This window comes from Sesamum indicum, linkage group LG13 (assembly GCF_000512975.1).
Source record: "Sesamum indicum cultivar Zhongzhi No. 13 linkage group LG13, S_indicum_v1.0, whole genome shotgun sequence".
Taxonomy (NCBI): domain Eukaryota; kingdom Viridiplantae; phylum Streptophyta; class Magnoliopsida; order Lamiales; family Pedaliaceae; genus Sesamum; species Sesamum indicum.
The window spans coordinates 2906922-2931840 of NC_026157.1; the positions used below are offsets into that span (position 1 = coordinate 2906922).

Genomic DNA, 24919 nt, shown 5'->3' on the forward strand with positions numbered 1-24919 from the left:
TAGAATTCACTCGTTGCGGCTCTTACTAATGAAGTTTGCACATGTATGAAAAGGACTAAATTTATCGAAAAAAATTAAATGTAAGGAACAAACTATAAATAGTCCAAACCTAAGGGATTAGAACTCCATGGACGGAACCATTCTTATTGAAATAAAGGGTAAAATATGCTTTGCCCCCTGAATTATTTGTCATGTAATAATTATCTCACTAAACTAACAAATGTAATACTTACCACCTATAATTATATCTTTAAGCAATACTTTCCTTATATATTATATATATTTAGTTCAAGAATTTTTTTTTAGTAATTTTGCATTTTAAGTTTAATTTGAAAAAGTATCATTTATTTATAATAAAGTAAAATATAATAAGTTTTTAGCTATTTATTCTTTTAGATAAAAATGGATAATTACACATCGGTTTTTTTTTTTAACACATTTTTTCTTTAAAAAGTATGAGAAAATATGTTTATTCATTTTTTTCTAAAAATATTTAACTTTCGGTTAAGCTCGCACACACACACATATATATATACTTGTTAATTTCTTTTAAAAAGCATATATGAGTTGTTGGTTATATTATATTTATTGTGTATCTACTATATATACATATTAATTTATATTCTATTTTTTAATTTAAATTCTTCACTTATTAAAAAATAATTTGGTGATAATTTAATGTGTAAAATATTAAAATATATTAAAAATAATATTATTGTTCAAGGCCTTAGGGGCATTTTTGTCCAATCAAGACAACAAGTATTACATTTGTTAATTGAAAAGAATAAACATTAAATGACGAATAATTCAAGAGGACAAAGTGCATTTTACCTTGAAATAAACTACAGAAACTCAACTTCATGAGGGTTGAACTAGATAGAGTAAAATTTAATTAATGATAAGATTGAGGGGCAAAATGTAATTGTCCCAAAAACTGACTTATAGTATATAAACATCCTGCTGTAGCAAGCATATTACTATTGCAGCAGTCTGCAAAAAGTACTGAGGACTTATTAATTAAGATTTAGTAAGCATATACATAATCTTCTGTGCAAATTTTTTTATTAAAAAAGAAAATATTTATGCGGAATTTCAATATTTTAGTATAGGATAATGTAATTTATTTTCTTCGAGATTCACGTACTACAATGAAAATATCAGACGATGAGATTTGATGCGAAGGTAAATGGATTGTGATAATTAACAACGATCATTTATTATATATTATTTGGCTGATGAAATAATATTTTTTGTTTTTGTAACTTTGGGTTTTTTTTTACATTTGATTTAATTGGCTACAAAATTCTCAATTTTGGTCCATAACTTTTAAAAAGTAGTATTTTTGTTCCATGACGCCTTTTTATTATATATTTAATGAAAAAGGCTATGTGGCCATTGACTGCATGACACCAAAAGTGAGAATCTCATAATCAATGGGATTAAAAGTGTTAAGACCCTAGCACGTGGCATCTAATAAGTTTTCGGCTCTCATATGGACTCTACGACCCGTCCTTCCCGGTATACTTCACTTAACTACCTTCGCGTTCTATTCGTAAGCTCTCAGAGCAATCCCTTTGAGATTCCTTACTATTTTTTCCTTCCTTTCGTAGACCCTTTGATCAGTCTTTTGAAACTCCTAGCTGTCTTGTTTTATACTCACAAACCCTTAGATCAACCTTTCATAGTTTCTAATTGCTTCCTTTCCTACTCGTAGATCCTTAGAATAGCCCTTAAGTTTTATAAGCTCAACCAAACACCTTCTAAGATGTTGGACCTAGGTAGTATTTTTGTAATATTTGATCACATACTATACAATTTTTTATTTTTTCTTCTTGAGTTTTGGTGTGCAAGTGACAAGTGTTTCAAAGTTGATTCAATTTCTTATATGTAAAAAAAAAAGAAAAGAAAAGAAAAAGGGACAGGTAGAAATATAATATGGGATGATATTTTCACCTAAGTTCTTTTTTTTTTTTTTTCTTTTTCGTTCTCTTTTTTTGTATAGTATGTAATGTAAAGCTGTAAAAAGCTACTATTACTTTTCTTTTTTCTATAATAAGTGAAAATGATGGGACAATGGATTTTCATACACCCATCATTGCATTCATTTGAACAAAAGATGTAATTTAGTGAACAACATGCAATGTAGAATAAAGTAATGTTTTTTTTTTAAACGATAATTATATGATTATATTAATATTTTAATAAATTGAGCAATTGATCGATTCAATCAATGCATCATTATAACTAAAAACAATACAACAAATTACTAAAAACTCATATAAAGTAAGATAAATACCCACACTTTTAATGAGACTTAAATCTGTGAATTCCAATTTGTTCATAAGATATCAGTTTTACCAGACATCATTAATACTGTAGAATAAAGAAGTGAATATAGATATTTAAAGGAAATTCATAATCCGTTTCAGAGACCTTAATTATATCCAATTTAGTGTTTAAGTTTGTCAGTTTATAAAGTACGAAATGTTATAAAAAATTGATGTTGAATTATCAATTATGTATTTGATCAACATTTAAATATTGAGATATTTGAATCAAATCAATCTGAACCGGAGGCCGAACACACAAATCGGTATTGTGTGTCTGAATATTGGCATATTATATCTAAGAACATTTTGATATTTTCATTCTTCCCAATATTCTCTAATATCCCATTGTTTCCTTTTCTCATGTGTGCCAATCCTAATAGCAAGAAAACGCTAAACAGAAAAAACGGGAAGACATGATGGACAGAGACAAACAAGAGAAAAGCGAGATATAAGAAATCGTCAGTTTTAAATAGACACTTTATAACTGTCACCAATTATAATGAACCGGTTGCTTGAGCATCAACGGCGGATCAACTCAACCGCTAATTGGATTTGCATGTGGGAAAGAGCACATAATCACGTGGTCCTCCAGACCGGATTGAGGAGACACACGTGCGTGTTGTATCCTCTGTGGCAGCAAGCACAAGAATCATATCCCTAGGGATACCATGTTGTTAACGCAATCTCAATCCCAGTCCCAAATTGTTATCCATATCTACTACTCTCCACGTTATTACACATTTGTTCACCTTCATTCATTATTCATGTACTTGTTTATTTCTTCTACTTTCCTGTTTAGGGCATTTCTCGTGTATCAATGAAGTTGTCTTAATTACTAACATGATTTGCAGTCCACAATAAGGTCTAATTAGTTCGACTCTAAATTAATTTTTATATCTTTCATATTGAGATGTAGAGTCTGACTGAATATTATATTTATGGTATGCTCACGAACAATCTGACCTTCTCTCTGATACAATGATTTTATATCTTGTAACAAAATGCAACCAAAACATCCTTTTCTGTATTTCTATGTAGTTGGCAGTAAGTAATAACTCATATATTATTTGAGTTTGTGCTTTTTGTATTTACAATGAAGTCACAGCGACTTGTAACACACTTCAAATTCCTTTTTGACTCTATCATCTTATCAACTGATGATAATTTAATATACTCGTTCATATCCATAATGATTTAATATACTCGGTTCATATCCATATTATCAATCGATGATAAGATCGATTCATTTATATAATTATCTTAATTATGGATAAATATTCAACAACTGCAAATTATGATCTTATTTTATCTTCAAGTTTTCTTAAAAGAAAATATTTTATATTAAAAAAAATTTAAGAAACTGAAGCATTGTGATATTCTTGTGTTGAGGCAATTAATTTTCATTTTTATTTGGAAAAAATATAAGTTATCACATGTGATATTGTAAATAAATAAATTGTTCTCTTACATAAGAAAAACATAGCAGCCCTCTTTGTATTTTTCAAAATACAGCAACTTACCTCGCTGTGTAGCCAGACAGATACATTATTTTTTTAAAAAAAATATAAAAAAATAAATTACTGAAAAGTTTTAAAAGAATAATTTATTCATTTTGTACAATATTAGACGAAGTAAATTATAGTAAACCCGATTGTTATTATTGGGTGGGGTGGTAATAAAGTAGGAAGATGATATGTGAGTGGTAATGAGTCACAAGTCACGTGACAGCGAAGGGTCGCTGATGTTTCTTCGCATTTATTGAGGGGAACAACTTCTGATCTCATCTTTAAATTTAAAACCGCATTATTTGACTTTTCACACCACTCCCCGTATTTCCAATCATTTTATGGACGGTGTGATTTATTGTTGGTGTACAGTGATCAAATCATACAATTATTTCAATAGAATAATATTTTCTTAATTTTAAATAGCTACTTACAAATGTGGTGAAGACCCTGTCAAAAATATCACTCCACTTATTGCTTCTTACGTTACTAAATCAAGATAATATAAATTATATTATTACAGATTTTTTTCATACAATTTTTATAGGTAAAAAGAGTGAGAAAAAACATTCATCACAGTAATATTCGTGGGCCTGACATTAAAACTCTTTAATATTATGAAATATTTCATTAGAATTATAGTTACTATTTTGAAAATGAGTCGGTAGCCACAATCATATTATGTGTTTATTATTATAAATAAATTCGTGTGTAAATCGATTTAAAATCTTTTTTTTCTCTTTTTGCATTTTTACTTTATTTGTTGGATAGTCCAAATAGAGACAAAATACATTAATTGAAAATTATTAAATAAAACAAGAGTATCAATAATTATTTTTATGCATAAAAAATAATATTAACAAAAAAACGCGGACACTAATATAAGTTCTAGCCGTGGACAAAGTAAATATTGTTTTAGAATGAAGGAAGACCTCTCTTGTAACAGACGCTTCGCGAGGTGTACCTTGAGCTGGCTAATTGAAAGATGGTCTGGCAGTTACAATCTCCACCTCAATTATTGGAGAGAGCATTTATAGCACGTGAAGAATAAGCCATATGAGGCAAAACTTAGCAGTCGCATCAACGGCCGGCGACGATGCTAGCGACACGTATACGGCTAAAGTGACTCCACGTGTCAAGTGAACCTCGGACAAAACCTTCCAGCTCAGTCATGTCAGGTCCCCCAGTTGGTTTATGCCACGCAAGCATTTGTAGTTAAACATGGGCCCACTTGACTTGTCTTGTTGCCTGACGTGGCAGGGGAGATAATATACACGAAACCAAAGATAATTGTAAATGAGGAGATAGAAAAGGGCGGAAAGGGTCCCACACCATCAATGAGGAATGTCAGAGTTTACTCTCTCTTGTGTGTAGCCAGCTAAGAATGCATCCAACTTTGTAAAAGTTATTATAATTTTACAAATAATTACAATGTTATTTCTTTAAATTTTACATAATTATATAGAATCTCTTTATGATTTAAAAATTTTTATTTAGTACTCTTAATTTTTTTTATATTTAAAAAATAAATTATTTTGTTAGTTAAAATTTATCAAATTTTTTAATACAAGTAAAATAAATAAATAAGCATTATATCACTTTTGATTGACTTATTACTGACGGTCAAACAAATCGTTTCTGACCACTACTCTTTTTATGGTAAATATACATCCACACATACATTAGTGTATAAAAATGCACAAGGGTAGTATCTGAAAAAAATTTGTCTGACATACAATAAGTTAATTAAAAGAAAATATAGAATTTTCTTCATTCTTCTTTTGCTAATACAAAAAAATTGGTGAATTTGACTAAATAGAGGGTTTATTTATTAGGCGAAAATAAATTTTATGAGTACTAAATATAATTTTTCGAATCATAGGAAATTTACGTATAATTGTATCAAACTTCATAAAAGGACAGTGTAATTATACTTAAATTTATTTTTGTAATGAAAACTCAGAGAAAGGAAGAGAGTGCCTAATACATATGCACATATATCTTATTTATACAGTTTAGGATAAATTACAATGAGCTTGAAATTTGATATAATTATAAATATTTTCTCATTATTTGAAAAATTATCAATACATCATGATTTTTTAACGACCATCTAACAATTAATCCAATCCATTAATATCCACCAGATATTGTTTACATTTTTTTAATTTCTTTTAAGAAAAGAAACAAAATACAACAAAGATAAAGACCTCAATCCAAAAATTACATAATTTTATCAAATATTAAAAGAAATTATAATTTTTTAAATAATAAAAAAATATTTATAATTATATTAAAATTTAAAAAATTTATTGTAATTTTCCCAATATTTTAAATAAAAAATGTACGTGGAAAAAGACAGCAGTCTCTTTAATCTTGGGGGTTCGGGAAGCACTGGTAGAGGTGGAATTCTGTACAGCAGTTGGTACCAACAATGTTGCGGAACGTACTCACCTCCCCCGCCTCTACCTTCCATGATTCCCGCAATTCTTGCAAGAATCTTACATGTGAAAATAAATAAAAACACCCATTTCTCAATAATTATCTTGTCTTGTCGATGCATATTTTTCATGAACTGATACGTAAAGAGATATAAACCATAAATATCTAAACAAATTAAACAATCAGTATATGTTGTGATCCAATAATTAAAAATCGAATGATGTTACACTAAATTCAGGTAGTATGGCTCATCATTTCTTATTTTTAAAGTATTAAATAAATAAATTACATTATTATTAAAAAAATAAATTTATTTCCTACTCTAAAATTATTACGATTTATCTACCACAATAGATAAATACCAACTATCACGATCAAACAAAATTGATTACAGTGAATCAACACATGTCATGGAACATTTTATTTATAGATGGTCAAAATATTTGCTATAATTTTAAATCATAGCTAATGTTTTAGTATCTCTTGAGAAACAATTGTAATTATGCCAAACCTCATGGGTGATCGTTGTAATTACCATAATTTAGTTATGAGGGATAGTTACATTTATACCTCTGGATCTATGATTTATTTACACATATCACTCATATCTTTTGGATAACTACACATATAATCATAAAAGACATTTATATCGTTTACGCAAAATACTCATATTTTTTTGAAAATTACAACCCCACAATTTTAAAAAAAACAAAAATAATTTGTATTAATAGGTGTATATATAATTATTTTCATATACAATAACAATAATTGAGGTGGGAATATGCTAAAACATAGTGTACTTGGAGAATATATTTGTTTACTAGATATTGCATAACTGCACAATCCCTAAAGTCATGTACAAAATATTACTATATTTAGACTTTAGAGGTACCGTATTACTATCGTACAAAGTGATGTAACAGTATTATAGTACTACCAGCAGTAGTGGTAGTACCATGTCCATGTCATGTATTATATATAATAAAGCCAATCTTTATAGTAATTTTTAATTGAAATACCACCAAAGTTGCAGACAGAGGAAGCCACTGTTTTAAGAGAGAGATACACATGACATCAATTTTTGATGTGATGTTCCCCACCCAACCACTCCTTTATCATTAAGCAAAATTAAATAAATTGAAATTCCCATAAAAATATATTCTTTAATCTAACTCAAACAAGATTCTTTTCTAAGTTTAAAATATGGTACTTAATTAGAAAATTTAGATCTGAGTATTTTAATATTTTCCCAATCTTACTTTTTTTCACATTTTTTATTGTTTGCAGCCCATCTTATACTATAGGTGTGATTGAGGAGTTTTTCATCGCCGTAGAATGTCTGGTTTGAGATGTAACTATTATATTTAAATGGCGAATCTATCATTGCAGTTCCAGTATTGAAATGCAACATAGATCAGAGCAACTTTTGATAATCAAGTTATGAATCTGGTACCTCGAAAAAGTTTGTGTTGAAATCGATTTGATCTGATTTAAAAAAGGAAGGGCGTGACTATAGGATTAATAATCAACTAATGTTTGGTTTGAAACGTAACTAGTATTAGGAATTGATTTTCAGACAGTTGTGAATATATGCAAGAAATATGAAAAGAAAAAGTAGTTGCAACACACAAATTTATGTGGTTCGAAAAAGTCTCTTATATAGGTGATTTGCTTAAGATTGATTTTTACTAGAATTATTTCGAGTGAGTTTCAATAATAGATCACCCGTCGACAATTTATACTAGAAGACTTATAAAATATTTAAAGTTACATTTTTACCCCTGACAAAAATTTTTCGAGGGCCAACCCCCTGCAACCACAACCCAACTCAATGCAGAATTAGATTTACTGTCACTGAACTTTAATGTAATGTTGGGTCAGACTTCATCCTCAATTAAAATAAACATATCACTATAGTCTCGTCAAAATAAAAAATAGATAAGAAGTACTCGCAATCAAGTAGTGAATCTACAAGCTTTAGAAAGCACATGCCAAGGGCAATTTTAGCTTGCCCCGTTGTGTCTTTTTGAAAAGAAAAACTAAGTGTAAGTTGGATAAATGTGGCTACATTAAATTATACTTTTCTAGAGCATGTAGTGTACCTTTCGGAGGTGCAGTCCACGTCTCACTTATTACCCTAGATCGACATTTTCATATATACTGCATTTATCATTTATTTTATATGTTGATGGATATATAGTTCAATAAATTAATCCAATATTTCTTGAACTATAATAAATTTATATGTACTAATTATCATAAAAGAATGTACACGTACTCGTGATCTCTTATTGCTACCTTTTTATAATAAATGGGATATTCCCCCTTGTGTCACTAGAGCAAAATCTAATATTAATGAAGAAGATGGTTGATCATAATTTTAAAATTGTTATTAAAAATATATATTAAGTGATGATAATTTTAATTTCGTTACAGCATGGATATTTTTATCGACAAAAGTAATTACAAGATTGTCATTATAAATAATTGATGATACATCTATATTGTAAGTAAACATATCGTGATAATATTAAATAAATAATAGTCATCACTGTACATGTATCAGAATTATTTTAGTGATAATTTTATGCATAATATTTTTTTATTAATTCTTGCTAATCACAAATTTTTACAAAATTATTATTACTATTGAAATTATGAAACTTATTATTGCAACTAATATGCATAAGAGTTCTACATTGATTCCGAACGAGAAGGTTGCGTGGGTTATAAGCCATAAAGCCTCATCTTTCTAGTGAGATGTATTTTTAGGACAAGATCGTGTGGTTTATATGAAGGCAAAGTGAATAACACTTAAAGCAACGAGCACCTGTCGAGTCACAAACCACATCATTTGGCACTTCCTGTGACGCCATGTGTCCGTCCTAAGCCCCTCGTCTGGAAGTTGATGATGCAGGCAAATATCGCATATTAGTTGCAAATGAGAAACTTGAGTTAGCCCTAAAGACTTATCCCCTAGTGAAATGTCTCTTTAGAACAAAATCGTGAAGCTCATACAAAGTCAAAATAAATAAAATCTCGCGCAATGAAACATATACTGAATTGTAAGCCACGTAAGCAGCAAAATAAAAATTATTGATACTAGCTAAATATATGTAATTAGTATCAATCAAATTATCATTTGATTTTTTTCCTCTTCTCTCACAAATTCTGTTTTTTGTAGTGCGTGTTCAAGAGCATTGGTGCTTGTGGTTTTAGTGACAACATTCATAGGTGTTATTTCATAACAATGTATTAATATATTAACAAGTAATATAAAATAAATACATTATAAGATATTAAAAAACCTAAAAATAAATTATATTAATGTATTAACAAGTAATATAAAATAAATACATTATAAGATAATAAAAATTATAAAAAGAATGCATACAACACAAACTACAATTAAATTGATTATTTTTTTAAAGAAACTAGAACTAAATAATAACAATAAAAAAAAATACACTGTATATATAACCACGTATCAACTAAATCATATTACCAGGAATTTCTAGGGAAAAAAAAAAGTGTAGGTTTAATTATTGAACATGTATAATTGTCGACAATAAGACATTATTGGATATTATAATCATAAAAAATATTCTAATACAACTAACAATACTATGATATTGTCAAATATTATTTTTCCTTTTCTTGCTACTAACACTTGTACGAAAAATTTTAGAATAGAAAAGCATATAATATTCTTATTTTTATTTAATAAATATTTTTTAAACCAAACAAATCATAAGAAAATTATTGAAAAACTTTAGGGATAATTAAACTCCCATCTCCTGAGATTTGGTGTAACTACACATGGATCCCTGTAGTTTAAAAAATTACATCTAATACCCCTAAGATTTGCTTCCGTCTTACAAATAAATCCATATGTGTGTCGAAATTTGTCGAATTTCTCGATATTAATAAAAGAGCCGGATAAACACATGATTTACTTCCAGCTGACTTATTAATTATTAATTTATTGCATGTCAAATAAATATTTTTTATGACCAAATCATCTTTATACATCTTCATATGTCAATGCATTGAAGAGGTATATCTTTACCATTATAAGGGTAGTTTAGTCATAAAAAATTTATTTGATCTGCAATAAGTCAGTAATAAATCAATAATTGAAGATAAATATCGATTTTCATTCATTTTTTTTTTTGTTAATATTAAAAAATTTAGTGAATTGACTAACAGATGGATGTATTTGTTAGATAAAAGCAAACTTCAATGGTACTAATTAATGTAATTTTTCAAATTATAGAAAGTCTAAGTATAATTACATTAAATTTTAGGTTGCATTTGAATTGAAGGATTGAAATCATGAATTTTAAATTCTTCATATCAAATCCTTTGGATATGTTTGGACAATTTGAAATGTAAGGGATTTCAAATTCTTTTATTTTAATTTTGAATTAAATTTTGATAAATATGGATGGATTTCAAATTCTTTTCAAATAAAGTCATTTGAAATTCTTTCTCCAAATCCTTCATTCAAATTCAAATCCATTAATCCAATCCCACCCTTAGGGAAGTGGTGTAATTATCCTAAAATTTTATTGGTGGAGAGATAATGGATTAGACAGTTGGAACGGATCATTTATTTCCAAAATATGCATTGACCAATTGATGATATGTTGTTGAACCAGTCGTTTTGTCTGCTTATATAGGAACCTAAAATTATTAGTCTTCTAATAATTGAAGTCCTTTTGAACTAATCCAAAACCAGTTGTTCCTACCAAAACCTAATCTCTTATAGCTTATATATATATATATATATATATATAAATTGATATATCAAAGACAAATTTAATTCTACTTTCTCCTCAAAATGAGGCAGGATATCGGGAAAAGAATAAGCCAAAAATATTATTTAGAAAAAATAATAAAAGATTAGATTGAATATAAGCCGATTTGTGGCTACTCCATTTAAGAAAATATAACTATTGCAAATATTTATTACGATAAATTTTATTGGATGATTAAATTTATTCCAATCTTATACTAAAAAGTAAGTTCAATTTTTACTGGATCAGTCATTAGAAATTAACTACATGTTTTTTTTTCGTATGAAGCAATCTTTTTCACCAGACATATTCATCATCGGATGAGGGCAATGAACAAATTCTACGAGCTCCCCACTCCTTACTTTCCTAGCTTTGGGTACACCAACCACAACCGTCTCACCTAGTATCCATACCAATATTTGCAGTCCACGTATAGGCAAGTGTAGGACCAACCCGACATTTCTTAGGCACTGACTGCTACTAGTTTCTACGATCACTTATGTTAATAGAAGTTAGATTGCATTAAGAAAGTATTAGGACTCTAAGAGGTCTTGGACCAACATAAAAAACTTCCTTTACTGTCCTTCAAAGACGAGGGCCAAAATTCTGCTTCGAGCTCGCTTTTGAGAAGGCTTTTCAACTGCAAAAATCATGAATGAGCTCTTAAGCAAAGTAGTTGTTGTAGCTAGGTAGGGATATTAGAGCTAGCTTATAAACCCAAAAAGTGTGAGGGGAACCCAGCTTGATAGCTCTATAACTCAAGCATCTAACTCAAAATTCATAACTATAAGTACTAGTTCATAGTTCAGAGAGGACAGAAAAAAATAGACATGCTATGTTAATTCTTTCTCTGGTCAGAAAATGCTGATTGAAGAGCTCTCTGGATACTCATTCATATAAAGTGTCGAATTTTCCATCATCTCATTAAAAATTGAACCAAATTTTTAATCATTGTTAGCCGATTACAGTTAGGCCATGATATACCCTAATAAACCGGCAAGTTTTATGTCCTCAATGAAGTTTAAACATGTGATATTCAAGTAAAAAATTAGGAATGTAACTACTATACTATCATGCTAGTGGTAAATATGAGGCAAGCCAATTAATTACCTCTAAATTGGAAAACAAGCAAAGTAGAGGGGTAAAAAAGGAAAAGAATTAATCCCTTTTGCTATTTCCTTTTAGCACATTAGGGCAAGTCTAATTACTTTATTCTACAATGCCAAGAAAGGTCCAGTTTGCCCGGATGTTGCATAATTAATTCTTAGATAATTGATTTTAGAATAGTTAATTTAAGAAAAAATTGATTATGGTATTTGGACTCATTATTTCAAATAATTGATCATACAACTGCAAATTGTTGTTAAGTGGTTTTGGTAGAATGTAATGGATATAATTGGTAACTAGATGGCAAATAATTACGATAATACTAAAAGCTACAAATTGTACCTTTTATCAAAATACGATTTTGGTATAATTTAATTTCAAAAGTAATTTTAGAAAAAGAAACCAAACAGTATAAAAAATTGCATTTGCATTCAAAATGCAGGTTTGACCCGCTCAATCGCAAGGCCAAACAGACACTTACGGTCAAAAAATTGCTAGTTTGAATTTCTTTATTAATATGAGGATCGTATTAATGAATAATTTATAAGTACTCTTATAATCGAAATATGATTTTAAAAATATAGTCAATCTGTTGTGATAATTGAAGTCGAAACCATACGAATTTTTGTACCTAAAGAATTTAATAATTCGAATAGAAGTTAATTTATATACAGCAAAGACCAAAAGCATCTTTCAAACAGACTATTAGAGGATGTTGACTAATTTCGACCTCATGCACTGAAGTTTCTATGGGGAATTGAATTCTCTGCAGATATTTTGGCGAAAATGACTATGCATTGCCTGTTGCAAAAGTTTTATTTAGTGATTGTCCATTTTTTTTGGGAAAAAAAATCTAGATAAAGATTTTGTGTGATGTATAATTAAAGTTGTTACTATTCGCTTTTTGAAACCTGTACTATTTTGTTAAGTAATTATAAATAATTTATTATCGTCTACAAAAGCAAAATAAGAAATCACTACTATATTAAAAATTAATTAATTTACTTAATATTTTTATTAGAATAAAACATCCTATGTGTGTTTAGCATTTAAAGTGGTTGCGAGTGCTGATGTGCAATTAAGGAAGGACATCTATTTATCAGAGTTGTGGCTTACGATGTAATAGTTGTTTTATAACGAGAGATACTGTCAACTTGATTTTTATAATTTTATTTTAAAAAGACACAACACTGAATAAAAAAAATATTGGAGGCTTATAAGTTGCTCAAGGTCATCATTTACAATCTTTATAGAACGTTTGCTTACATTATTAAAGTGAGCTACAAACTGCCGCCAGACTTGTTTTCCAACTTCTTATATAGTTAGGTTTGCTTCAACACTTCAGTAATCAAATTTTTAGGGACACCAAATTAACTTCAAAATAGGATCTTTTTTATACCCAAAAAATAAAATGTGTATATATTTGGACCATTTGAAATGGGATAGACTCAGAAGGCCCACATTACAGAAAGCGCGCTGGATTAAATGATTATCTATCTTAAAGATCCTAAAGTGTATACAGATGTGCATGAACTGGTTGAGGGTCAGCTAAAGCACCAAATTGTATATGAGCGTGCTTGAATTAGATGGACACTGACCCTAAAGGTCCTGTACTATATAAGTGTGCATAATTGGATTGGCTCTGTATGAGGGCGCGTGTGGCTTGATTGGGAAAACCCCACACTGTACAGGAGCGTGCGTGAATCATGTTGAGAATTTTTTAGACTATACTAACGTGTGTGAGTATTTTTTAAAATGAGAGTTGATACAACAAACCTGATAATACTATATAAAGACGTGTATAAATTAGAAAGCCGATTTTTCAGGCTCCACATTGTATTCTTATGGCATTTTTCCTTCTTAATAATTATTTTTTGAAATGTTGTATGGATTATAGTATACAACACTGGGGAGTCAATGATTGACATGGAATGGGAGTTGAAATATTGGGGCATCTCAGCTGGATTATTGATGCAAAAGACAAGTAAAAGCCACAAATACTGATGCATATAAGCAATGGGATTTTGTCAAATTAGGGTGTCTGTGTCTGTGTTTCACTGACTCCTTACAATTTGGGTTGGGTTGAAGGTCATTTTCATGTTAGGGAGAAAGCTTTAAGTTTCACCTATCATTTTCAATTGCATCAACTTAATTTAGGGTTAGTAACAATAATTCAGCTTTCAATAGCTTTCAATCAGATATAGGAAATAAATTCAAAGTTTGGCAACGAGATAATATCATTCCTAAATAAGAATTCCAGAAAAGCAAACATTTAAATCAATTTTATACAAATTTTGAACTCCCAAACTGTGGATGTTTTGATCTCATTTTAACTGTTTCAGACGCGTTTACAACAATTTAATTTAAGTGCTTATTGATTTTTTTGGCTAAAGTAAGTTGAAAAATGTGTTTTTGGTTTACAATTTATGTTTGTATACTATTTAGGGATAATTAACACTCCACTCCCTTAAGGTTTGGTGCTGGTATACGTAAACCTCATTGATTTGAAAAATTACATGTAGTACCATGAGATTTGGTTTCGTCTAACAAATAAGTTCATTCGTTCGTCAAAATTCACCAAATTTGTAATATCACAAATCAGATAAAAATCTATATATGATCAAATTACCCTTATACATATTCATACAGTAATGCATGTGAGGAGGTATATCTTTAGTTTTACAAGGATAATTTAATTTAAAAAAAATTATTTGATCACCTATAAGTCAAACGAGTATATATCAGTTTTCATTCAATTTTTGTTTTTTTGTCAGTATCAACAAATTCTATTTTGATTAACGGAAGGACCTATTTGTCATACAGAAGCAAACCTCATGGGTATTAGATGTAATTTCTAAACCATAGGAGGTATATGTATAATTATATCAAATTTCAGGGTAGGGGAGTGTAATTATCCCTTTAAATTAAATTCATTTTAAGTTAAAAATAAACTCTAAGTTTCTGCCCACAAAATTTTACAAATTACTAGTAAAATTGAACATCAATTTTGAATTTTTCTCCAAAATATTGTACCTTCAATTCTTTCTGCTCTTTATTTTTGTTTTCAAATACTCCCAAGTATTATTATAACTGAACATACAACTTGTTCTCATTATAAAAGTAAAAGGGTAAATTTCTTGTGGCCATTTGCCCCAAGGCTTAATCCTAAGCCCCCTCTAACCTTTCACTTGGATGGCTAAAGCTCAGCCATTATCAAGCAGCCCATTTGAACTCTGGCCCTTTTCCCTGGCTCGTCCCACCTTGCTCCACTCGGTCCGTTTATCCGACCCAGCTCCTATTCTATAAATGTTGGTAATTAGGTTAAAACCCTAACCCTATTCCCCAGTGTCTCCTCGTTCTCTTCTCTTTTATTCTCTCTGGTCTTGGTTCTCTCCTCTGCCTTCTTCTCTTGGTTATCCCCTCTGGCAATTAATATCCTACCTCTATATATACCCTTAGTCTCCTTCTGGAGAAGCAACAGCCTGAAAACTCAGTCTCTTCTTCTCTCTCGATCAAAAGTTCTCTACGAACTTTTCTGTGTGAGCCTTTGTGGTTTTGGATTTTCAACAACCATGAAGGTTGTTGGGGTTCTACTTGCGACAAAGTTACCGAATCTGGTTGTCTCAGCCTATTTTCTATGAGGTCTTCTATTTTCTATTAATATTTAGATCTGTAGATAATATTTATGTATTTCGTTCGATTATTATTGTTTTATAATATTATTTGTATAAGAATTTTTCAAACCCATTTATTTGTTGTAATAATTATATAGGTCGTGCTATTTGAATTCTCTACTATCTAATTGATACCAACAAAAGTTAGTGCAAACAGCACTTATTCCAAAGGCATTTCCTACACATATATATATATATGTATATACACATATACATATGAATAGTCCATTAAAATATAGATTCAAGAACCTCTCGTGAAACTATCAAATAATTACGCAGTGAAAATTGCTCTAATTTCTATTTTTGAGTATAATGGGGGTGGAAAAACCTGTATTTGAATCCAAAATATCTTCTTTAATAAAAAAATTCGATGCTAACTCAATTAAATATTGATGACAAATTACGTCCTGTTTCTATTAATTAATGCTTTGTGGGCAATAGAAAACCCTCTAACTGATCGTTTGGGTCTCACTTGTTTTGTAGTAATGATATGGTTGGGCAGAAATATGCGGAATGGAGAGCAGATGGACGGCGACTTATGCCGCATTGGACGGTCGCTTGGGTCTTGTGGGCCACCGGCCGATGGATTTCGCACTGCGGGCCCCTATTAGAGTACTACTGGCCCATTTGTACTTTTGCCCGCTGCCAGATTGATTCGTCTTTATTGAAATTGAAGTCTTATAATTAAAAGATTGTGATTTTAAAACTTATAGTTATAAGTATTTAATTTATTTTTAATAGTGAAATATTATTTTATTATTTAATTTACATTTATTGATTAAATTAGAGAGGGATGATTACACTTTTCTTTCATAAGATTTGATGTAATTATATATAAATTTCTCATAGTTTGAAAAATTACATTTAGCACTTCTGAGGGTTGCTTCTATCTAACAAATAATTTATTAAATTTTCTTATATTAACAAAAAAAATTGAATAAAAATTAATATTTACACTCAATTGACGTATTACTACTTTATTACAGGTCAAATATTTTTTTTTTTTACTAAACTACCTTTATAACAGTGAAAATATATACTTTGTCACATGCATTAACGTGTGAAGATATATGAGATTTTTTACTAAACTACCTTTATAACAGTGAAAATATATACTTTCTCACATGCATTAAAGAGTGAAGATATATGAGAGGTATTTAGTCATAAAAATATTTATTCAACATGCAATAAATCAGTATAAATTGATCAAAGGTAAATATAGATTTCTTTTCAATTTTTTTATTAATATCAGCAAACTCGGTGAATTTTGACTAATGGAGGAATTTATTTGTTAGAAGAAAGTAAAGATCAGGGATGCTAGATGTAATTTTTCGAACCACATGGGGTCTATGTATAATTCCATCAAACTTTAAAAAATAGAAGTGCAATTATCCCATTTAAAAATATTAATATTTTGCGTACTACATAAATATGTTGGTTGATTTATAATTATAAATAAATATATACATATAAAAAATAAAAATAGTTTAATTGAGATAGAAAGAATTATTAACTATGTATTTGAACATGAGGTTAAAATATAATGATAGTAATTAAAAATAGAATAAAATAATTCTATTTGATATGAATATATTATTTAAAGATGTAAAAATAATATATCCTTTTTTTTAAAAAAAAAATACAAACTAATAAGCAGCTCCGGAAAAAAAATCTTATGAGAAAATGCCTCATTATATCAAACAAGCGATCCAACGGATTTCTTGGTAGGTAGGGCAGATTTTCCTTATTTGTGAAATTATTATACTACCCTCTTTATTATTTTCCTGGTAAGTAGGGTAGATTTTCAGGCATTATTTGGACATTTTTTAAATATATATATATAAAAAAAATTAGGACAAAAAGCATATAAGCATAAGTTGTGTCTCCATAGTCTTTTATTGATGTTAATTTCAATCATACTGAGTGTTCACAAAAACTTAAATTAAGTGATTTTTAAATTATAAATTAAATGAACGTGTCTGAAAATACAGGTTTTGCTTATGTTTATCTTAAAATAAGTTCAAATAAGTAAAAAAGCCGTAAATTGGTGGGAATGTGTTTATTCTAGTTTAAGGGTTTTCGATAAATATGTTGAATTTTTTATGATCTTGTTTGATCTTTAATAAGCGAGTGATAAATCAATTGAAAATAAAAATATGAATTTTTATTTACCTTTTTATTGTCAATATTAATATATTCAATGAATTTTAATTAACGGAAGCATCTATTTGTTAAATAGAAATATAAAATGAAAATATTAAATATAAGTATTCAAATTATAAAACGTATACGTGTAATTATGCTAAACTCTTATAAAGAGCAATATAATTATGTCTATATTTTATTTGTTATGTAATTAATGTCAGGTTGAGCTAAATCAAATTGAAATAAAAGATTTTGGTAGATTGGAAATGCATGATGTAGAGCATTAAATGTTGTGAAGGAGACGTGATATCGATTGCAGAGCCCATACAGAAGAAGTCGTTTTCTTGGAGGTTTAATTTTGGGTTGTTTTTGCGACTTTAGTGCAATTATTCATTTGGGTTTAGGTCAATCGCATAAGCTGTAGTGCAATCAATTATTGGGAAAAGCAAATGGCGCTTTCAGTTAGTTACACGTCTTTGATGCAAGTAGCCGCTAGCCGTTGCTATAGTCAAGTTGAAAATTGTGAAGAATTTTTCCTCATAAAGACTGTGGGGTCCAACAACATTTCCCCAAAATTTGTGGGCCGCTAACCAACTAAGCTTATTATTATACTGAAATAGCTGTCACGACCATATTTAATCAGATTTAATCAACTAAGCTTATTCACCGAATTTGTTGATATTAATAAAATAAATTCATATTATCCTCGATTGATTAATTATCAACTTGTGTAAAAGTTTCCCACTTTGGTTGGTGCTACATTGCATACGGATCCCTTTGCAAGACATTAATGAGAACCTGACTCTGATATCACTAGTCACGAGCCTATATTCATCACTAGAAAACCGATTACTTAGAAGAGGGATACCCTTTTTTATATACACACCCTATTTCATACTTTTGAACAAATAATTCATAAAAATTGGGATTGAAAAAAGAAAACAAACAAACCCTAAAAAGGGTTCCTCATAAATAATGATTTGTAAAACCGATATACTATTTTTTTTTATTTTGTGTCAATAATATTAATAAGTATGTTTTGTTTTCCTTTCGTTTTTTTTATTGAAATGTAAAAGATTATTTATTGATACAATTTTAAATATAAAAATGATTTATTATATATACACATAAATAACGTGCCACGACTATTAGTATAATAAAAATAATGGTTGAGGTGAGAAAATTATAAATATGTCTTTCAATTGACAATATCCAAAAATAAATATATCTTCATATGTTTAAACAAATAAAAGTTGAAAATTAAAATGAGATTAAAAAATGAAAAGGAGTTTGGTGTCCATTTGCAGCAATGACTCAAATAATTAGTGAAACCAATAAGAAACATAAAGTAGTTCCCTTTCAACAGTAAATCAATTAACATATGCATTTTTAGCTAAATCTCATTTCCCCACTAATTACTTTTATACTTCAATCATTACCAATAATAATGTGATAATGACCCCACTATTAGCATTTTCCTACTTCCCTCTTATTTAATAAAATAAAACTACAATTAATTACATAAATTGCGATTATATTATGATATATTTTGAATTTTTGATTGCGGATATTTCATTTGAATAATAAATAATCTTACCAAAAATATATCCGCGCTGTAATTCTCAAATTGGTCAATGTTTCGCCTTTTTTTTTTTTTTTACTAGAAGAAAAGTTTATTTTTATTAGTAGTTAATTACTATAGTTAAAAGTCATTGTAATGATATTACGATCTTTCCTTCAACAAAAGAATAAATGATTAAAAGTGAAAAAAATATGACAAATACTAATTATCTGTAGTTGAGCAATGGCTATTAGCTATTTGAAATGAGGCCGAAACATTAGCCACAATTAAAAATCATAGCAAATGTTTTGACTATCGTTAAAATCATGAAAAATATTCACTAATCTTGGTCAAAATTTAATTTTTATATCAATTTTATTGAATTATGATGAAAATTATTAATTTATCGTGATTTGTAAATCATTGCAATAATGGGAATAATTGTTGTTATTGAAGATGAGAAGTGAATACCTCAAAATCCTGTTTGACAGGGTAGATTTGAGTGCCCATCTTTCCCTTGCTCCTACACTTGTAGTTAAAGGGCTCAGCACTAGTTGGGCCTATTTGATCCAGCCCGTCGGCCCAGTACAGCTATTGCAAGATTCATCCGAATGAATGAAGTCAATTGGGCTACAATTAGTTCACCCAATGGGCCGGTCCAGGCCCAACAACATTGCCTATTTGAGACTGATTTTTGATTTCCTTCTCATGAGGCTAGGAAACTCAGGCATGCTCTTTTATCATTTGGATCTATCATGATTTACCTTTTTATTTTATTATTGTCCGGCGTCCTCTTGCTCTTGCGTGCATATAATAAATAATTTTTTTTATATTTTAAAATATATTATAAATAAAAATAAAATATATTAAAATTCACTTAAGGTATAATCAACCCGACAAAAGAATGAGCGTAGTGGTATTAAAATAAAGGTAAATTACATTTTACCACTCGAGATATGCCTGTTTTTACATTTTACCACTAAATTTTTTTTTTTGTCAGTTTATTCTCTCAACTTTGCAAAATTTGCACTTTGCAATATATGATCATTTTTTTGTTAATTTTTCTGACGAAAAAATATTACTTCATATAACACTTAAATATCTCATGTGCATTGCATGTTGTGATTTTTCGACAAAAAAATTAATTGAAAAATAATTATAAATGACAAAGTATAAAATTTCGTAAAATTAAAATAATAAATTCAAAGTGTTAAAATGGTCATCGTTGGAATTACAAAATAGTAATTGGAGTTAGTTTTGTAAAAATTAGTAGGGTTGCATTATTAATCATCAATTTTAAAATATAAATAAATTTTTTTTATATTAATATAAATATATAAATATTGATCTAAGGTGAATATTATAATTAGATAAGTTTTGGATGGTAGCCTCCAAGTAATTAAACTCTGGGCACTCGTCTCAGGTCATCCCGTGAAGCTTGGTACACAAATTTGGATAAATCCTAATTATTAATTATTAAGTCCCACAATTCTGCTCAGTCACTTACTACTTCCTAAGAATTTGAAATAATAAATAACTTCCTAAGACAATGCTTCAAAGTATCTGATTTAAAATAAATTTCTCCTTTTGATTTTCAAGGAAAATATAAAGAAAATATCTGATTTATCGTTTTTTTTATTCCCACCAACTCCATAATTAGCCAAAAATAATTAAATAAATAAAGGGCCGCTTAGCAAAAATGATTAATTGGTAAACCCATTATTACAGCTCAGGCCATCTTTTTGTAGTATTAATTTGTGTAAACACATAGTTGTTTAATTAAAATAAGGGTATATGTGTTATTTTATCTGAGTATTTGTCTTATTTTATAAGAGTTATCGTAATTTATCATTGTTATAGTTATATATGTGTATTGATCAAATTGATATAATTTGCTATTGTTTTTTGTCATATTGATGTATTAATTTAATTGAATCAACATGTTCCCAAAAAATAAATTACAATAAGGATAAATTACAGTTACTTCTCATGAAGTTTGATATAATTATGAATATTTTTTATTTTTTTGAAAATTATAAATATCCGTCTTAATTGAAAAATAATTATGCAATCTGTAAACGGTGATAAGGTGGAAAACTCAGGGGTTTTATGCAATGTATTCAACAGGAATACTCCACGAAAATAATCAGAATTACTTAATTAATTAAAATAGTAAATACAAACTTAAACTCACCTAACATATAGTTTAGTACCAAAAAAGTAAAAAAAAAAAAAACAAAATGAAACCAAATATCAAAAGATCACCTGTAGTGCCTATCCACCTGATTGGATTTTCTATTGGAGTTTAGCTGTAGTTTTTGTTTTGTTTTATATATATATATATTACATGTACGAGATTCTATTATCATTTTATTTATGTATATTATATATATTAAATAAAAATAAAAGATGTAATATATCTTAGCATTGGCTATATACAATAGCTACCCTTCACAAGCAAAACATCCATAAAAGCAAACATGGAAGCTCAAACGTTTTACACTGCTCTGTCGTTCATCGTTCCTGCAGTACTCTTCATCGTCTACAATATTAATCTATCAAGCCGCCGCCGGAATCTGCCGCCAAGCCCACCGGGCTCACTTCCTGTTCTCGGCCACGTCCACCTCCTGAAAGGTCTCATGCACAGAACACTGCATGACTTCTCCCAAAAACTCGGACCCATATTCTCCCTTCGTTTCGGCCGCCGCCTCGTGGTGGTGGTGTCATCCTTCTCCTTGGCGGAGGATTGTTTCACCAAATATGATCTCCTCTTGGCCAACCGCCCCCTCGCCTCCGTCAACCGGCGGTCTCTTGGGTTCAGCCCCACCAGCGTCATTGGAGCCCCGTACGGGGACCACTGGCGCAACCTGCGCAAACTATGCGACCTGGAAGTGTTCGCCCCCACCCGGCTCGCATCGTTTCTGTCTATCCGGGGGGACGAAGTGGACCGGATGATCTCCGATCTGTGTAAGATCTCCTCCGCCGGTTTTACGAGGGTGAACTTGGAAACAAAAATTGTGGAGCTGACGTTTAACAACATCATGAGAATGATTGCCGGGAAGAGATACTACGGGGAGGCGTTGACGTTGACCAGTGCCTCGAATCCAGGGGAGATTTTCCCTTTTTTACGATGGATTGGGTGCAATGGACTGGAGAAGAAGTTGGCCGTCCATGAGAAGAAGACGGACAGTTTCATGCAAGGGCTGCTTGATGAACACCGGCGAGGGAAGCGGCAGAGCACTATGGTTGATCACTTGCTTTCTTTGCAACAAACCAAACCTGATTACTACACTGATGAAATCATCACTGAGCTCATAGTTGTAAGTACTCTGCCACTTCCACTTCCAGTCCAGCTCACCTAATTTTATTACCACAGGAATGGATTTTCCTTTAAAAAATTTGCATTTTGTGTTTTATTTAATATAAATAAATTATGTATATGAAATATATAATATTTATCCAAAATCACAAGAAAAAAAAAGATGTTATTTTACGAGATTTATAATTTTTATACTTAAAAAAACTTACTTTAAATCATATGTATATAAATAAATAATATTTATAGATATAATTAGAAAAGTATTTTCTATATGGTGTGTCTATATTTCATTGGAAAATAGTGTAGTATCATTTCATAATAAATGTTTATTTTGAACTATTAGAAAAATTATAAATTTAATTCTATGTAAGTATGAGAGGGACAATTTTAATGAAATATAAATTTATTTTGATAATTGTAATCTCTATGTCTCCATTGACTAGTTGACTTGTCAAGCACATCATAAATTGAACAAAATTTTATTTTAGACTATTACCATAATGTTTTTTTTTAAAGTCTTACATACCATAATTATCCCTTCTAAGTACGTAATTAAGTTTGCAAAATTCTGACATAATTATGTTATTAATTAAATTTTCAAATCACAGGCCCTGATAATCGCGGGCACGGACGCATCCGTCGTAGCATCAGAATGGGCAATGTCACTCTTACTAAACCACCCGGAAGTACTCAACAAAGCTAGACAAGAACTCGACACTCAAATAGGCCACGACCGCCTGGTCGAAGAACAAGACTTGCCCAAACTAAATTACCTACACTGCATTATTTTGGAGACGTTAAGGTTGTTCCCTCCCGTCCCGACGCTAGTACCCCATGTGTCTTCCCAAGACTTTGAACTCGGGGGGTACGACATCCCAAGGGGGACGATGATAATTGTGAACGCTTGGGCGATCCACAAGGACCCCAAGATTTGGGATGACCCCCTAACTTTCAGGCCCGAAAGATTTGAAGGAAGACAAGTGGAGACGCACAAGTTATTGCCGTTTGGAATGGGTCGGAGGGCGTGTCCTGGAGCCGGACTGGCCCAGAAGTTCGTGGGGTTGGCGTTGGGGTCGTTGATTCAGTGCTTTGATTGGGAGAGGACGAGCGTGGAGAAAATTGACTTAACAGAAGGTACTGGGATCACTTTACCTAAGGCTAAGACATTAGAGGCTATGTGTAAACCTCGGACAGTTATGGGTAAAGCTCTTGCACAAGTTGTTTCGAGGTCTTAGGCTATGGTAATACTAATACATATGGCGTTATTGGGAAGTGATGAAGTGATTGGTTTGCTTTAATCATACTTTGTCTTGTTTTTGTTGTTGTGTTGTTACTGCCTAGCTACTGATCCAATGTCATGTGGTCAGATCACTTAAAAAAGAATATTAGCAATAAAAAAGTTAGGTTATGATACTAATATTATGGTGGATTTTGTGTTTAATGATAAAGAATTTTGTTCTATGAGATAACAATTTTCATGATTTTGATTTACACAAGATAAAAGATCTTAGTTTTTAGTAATCAAATTTTAGAAAAAGTTCTACAAGATCTTTTAGAATGTATTATATTAAAAAATATATATCAAAAAACATCTGATTGAAAAGTACATTTCGTTAATTTTTAGATTAATATAGTTAAGGTTTAACTTTTTTTCTTTTACTCCTAAGATTAAAATTTACTAACTTAATTTTTTTTTAATTATATTTCCAAATTAGATACGCATGCTTTACAAAATTAAGTCATAAATTTTGATTTCTTTGTAACTTCTGAAAATGGGAAAACAAAAAAGTTACAATAAGTTAATTAAGCAATATATTATTATTAACAATATTTTCATCACTACTCACATAAGATAATATTATCGTATTCAGTGTACAAATATAAAAAGTAATATTTCTATCTAAAAAATGAACTAATCAATTTGATAATTTTACAAATATGAGAAAAACAAACTCAAGAATAGATCCTTTCATCCTCCAGAAAGTCAAAATCAAGTTATATTTTCACCAAAAAAATGATAGAGGGACCAAATTAATA

At 29.7% G+C, this 24919-nt stretch overlaps 1 protein-coding gene across 1 annotated transcript; it reads left to right on the top strand.

Moving 5' to 3' along the window:
• LOC105176326 (cytochrome P450 81E8-like) lies at window positions 21989-24267 on the top strand. The gene is made up of 2 exons (XM_011099090.2): window positions 21989-22883; window positions 23491-24267. The coding sequence occupies exons 1-2, from the start codon at window positions 22044-22046 to the stop codon at window positions 24115-24117; spliced, it is 1467 nt and encodes a 488-aa protein (XP_011097392.1). The 5' UTR covers window positions 21989-22043; the 3' UTR covers window positions 24118-24267.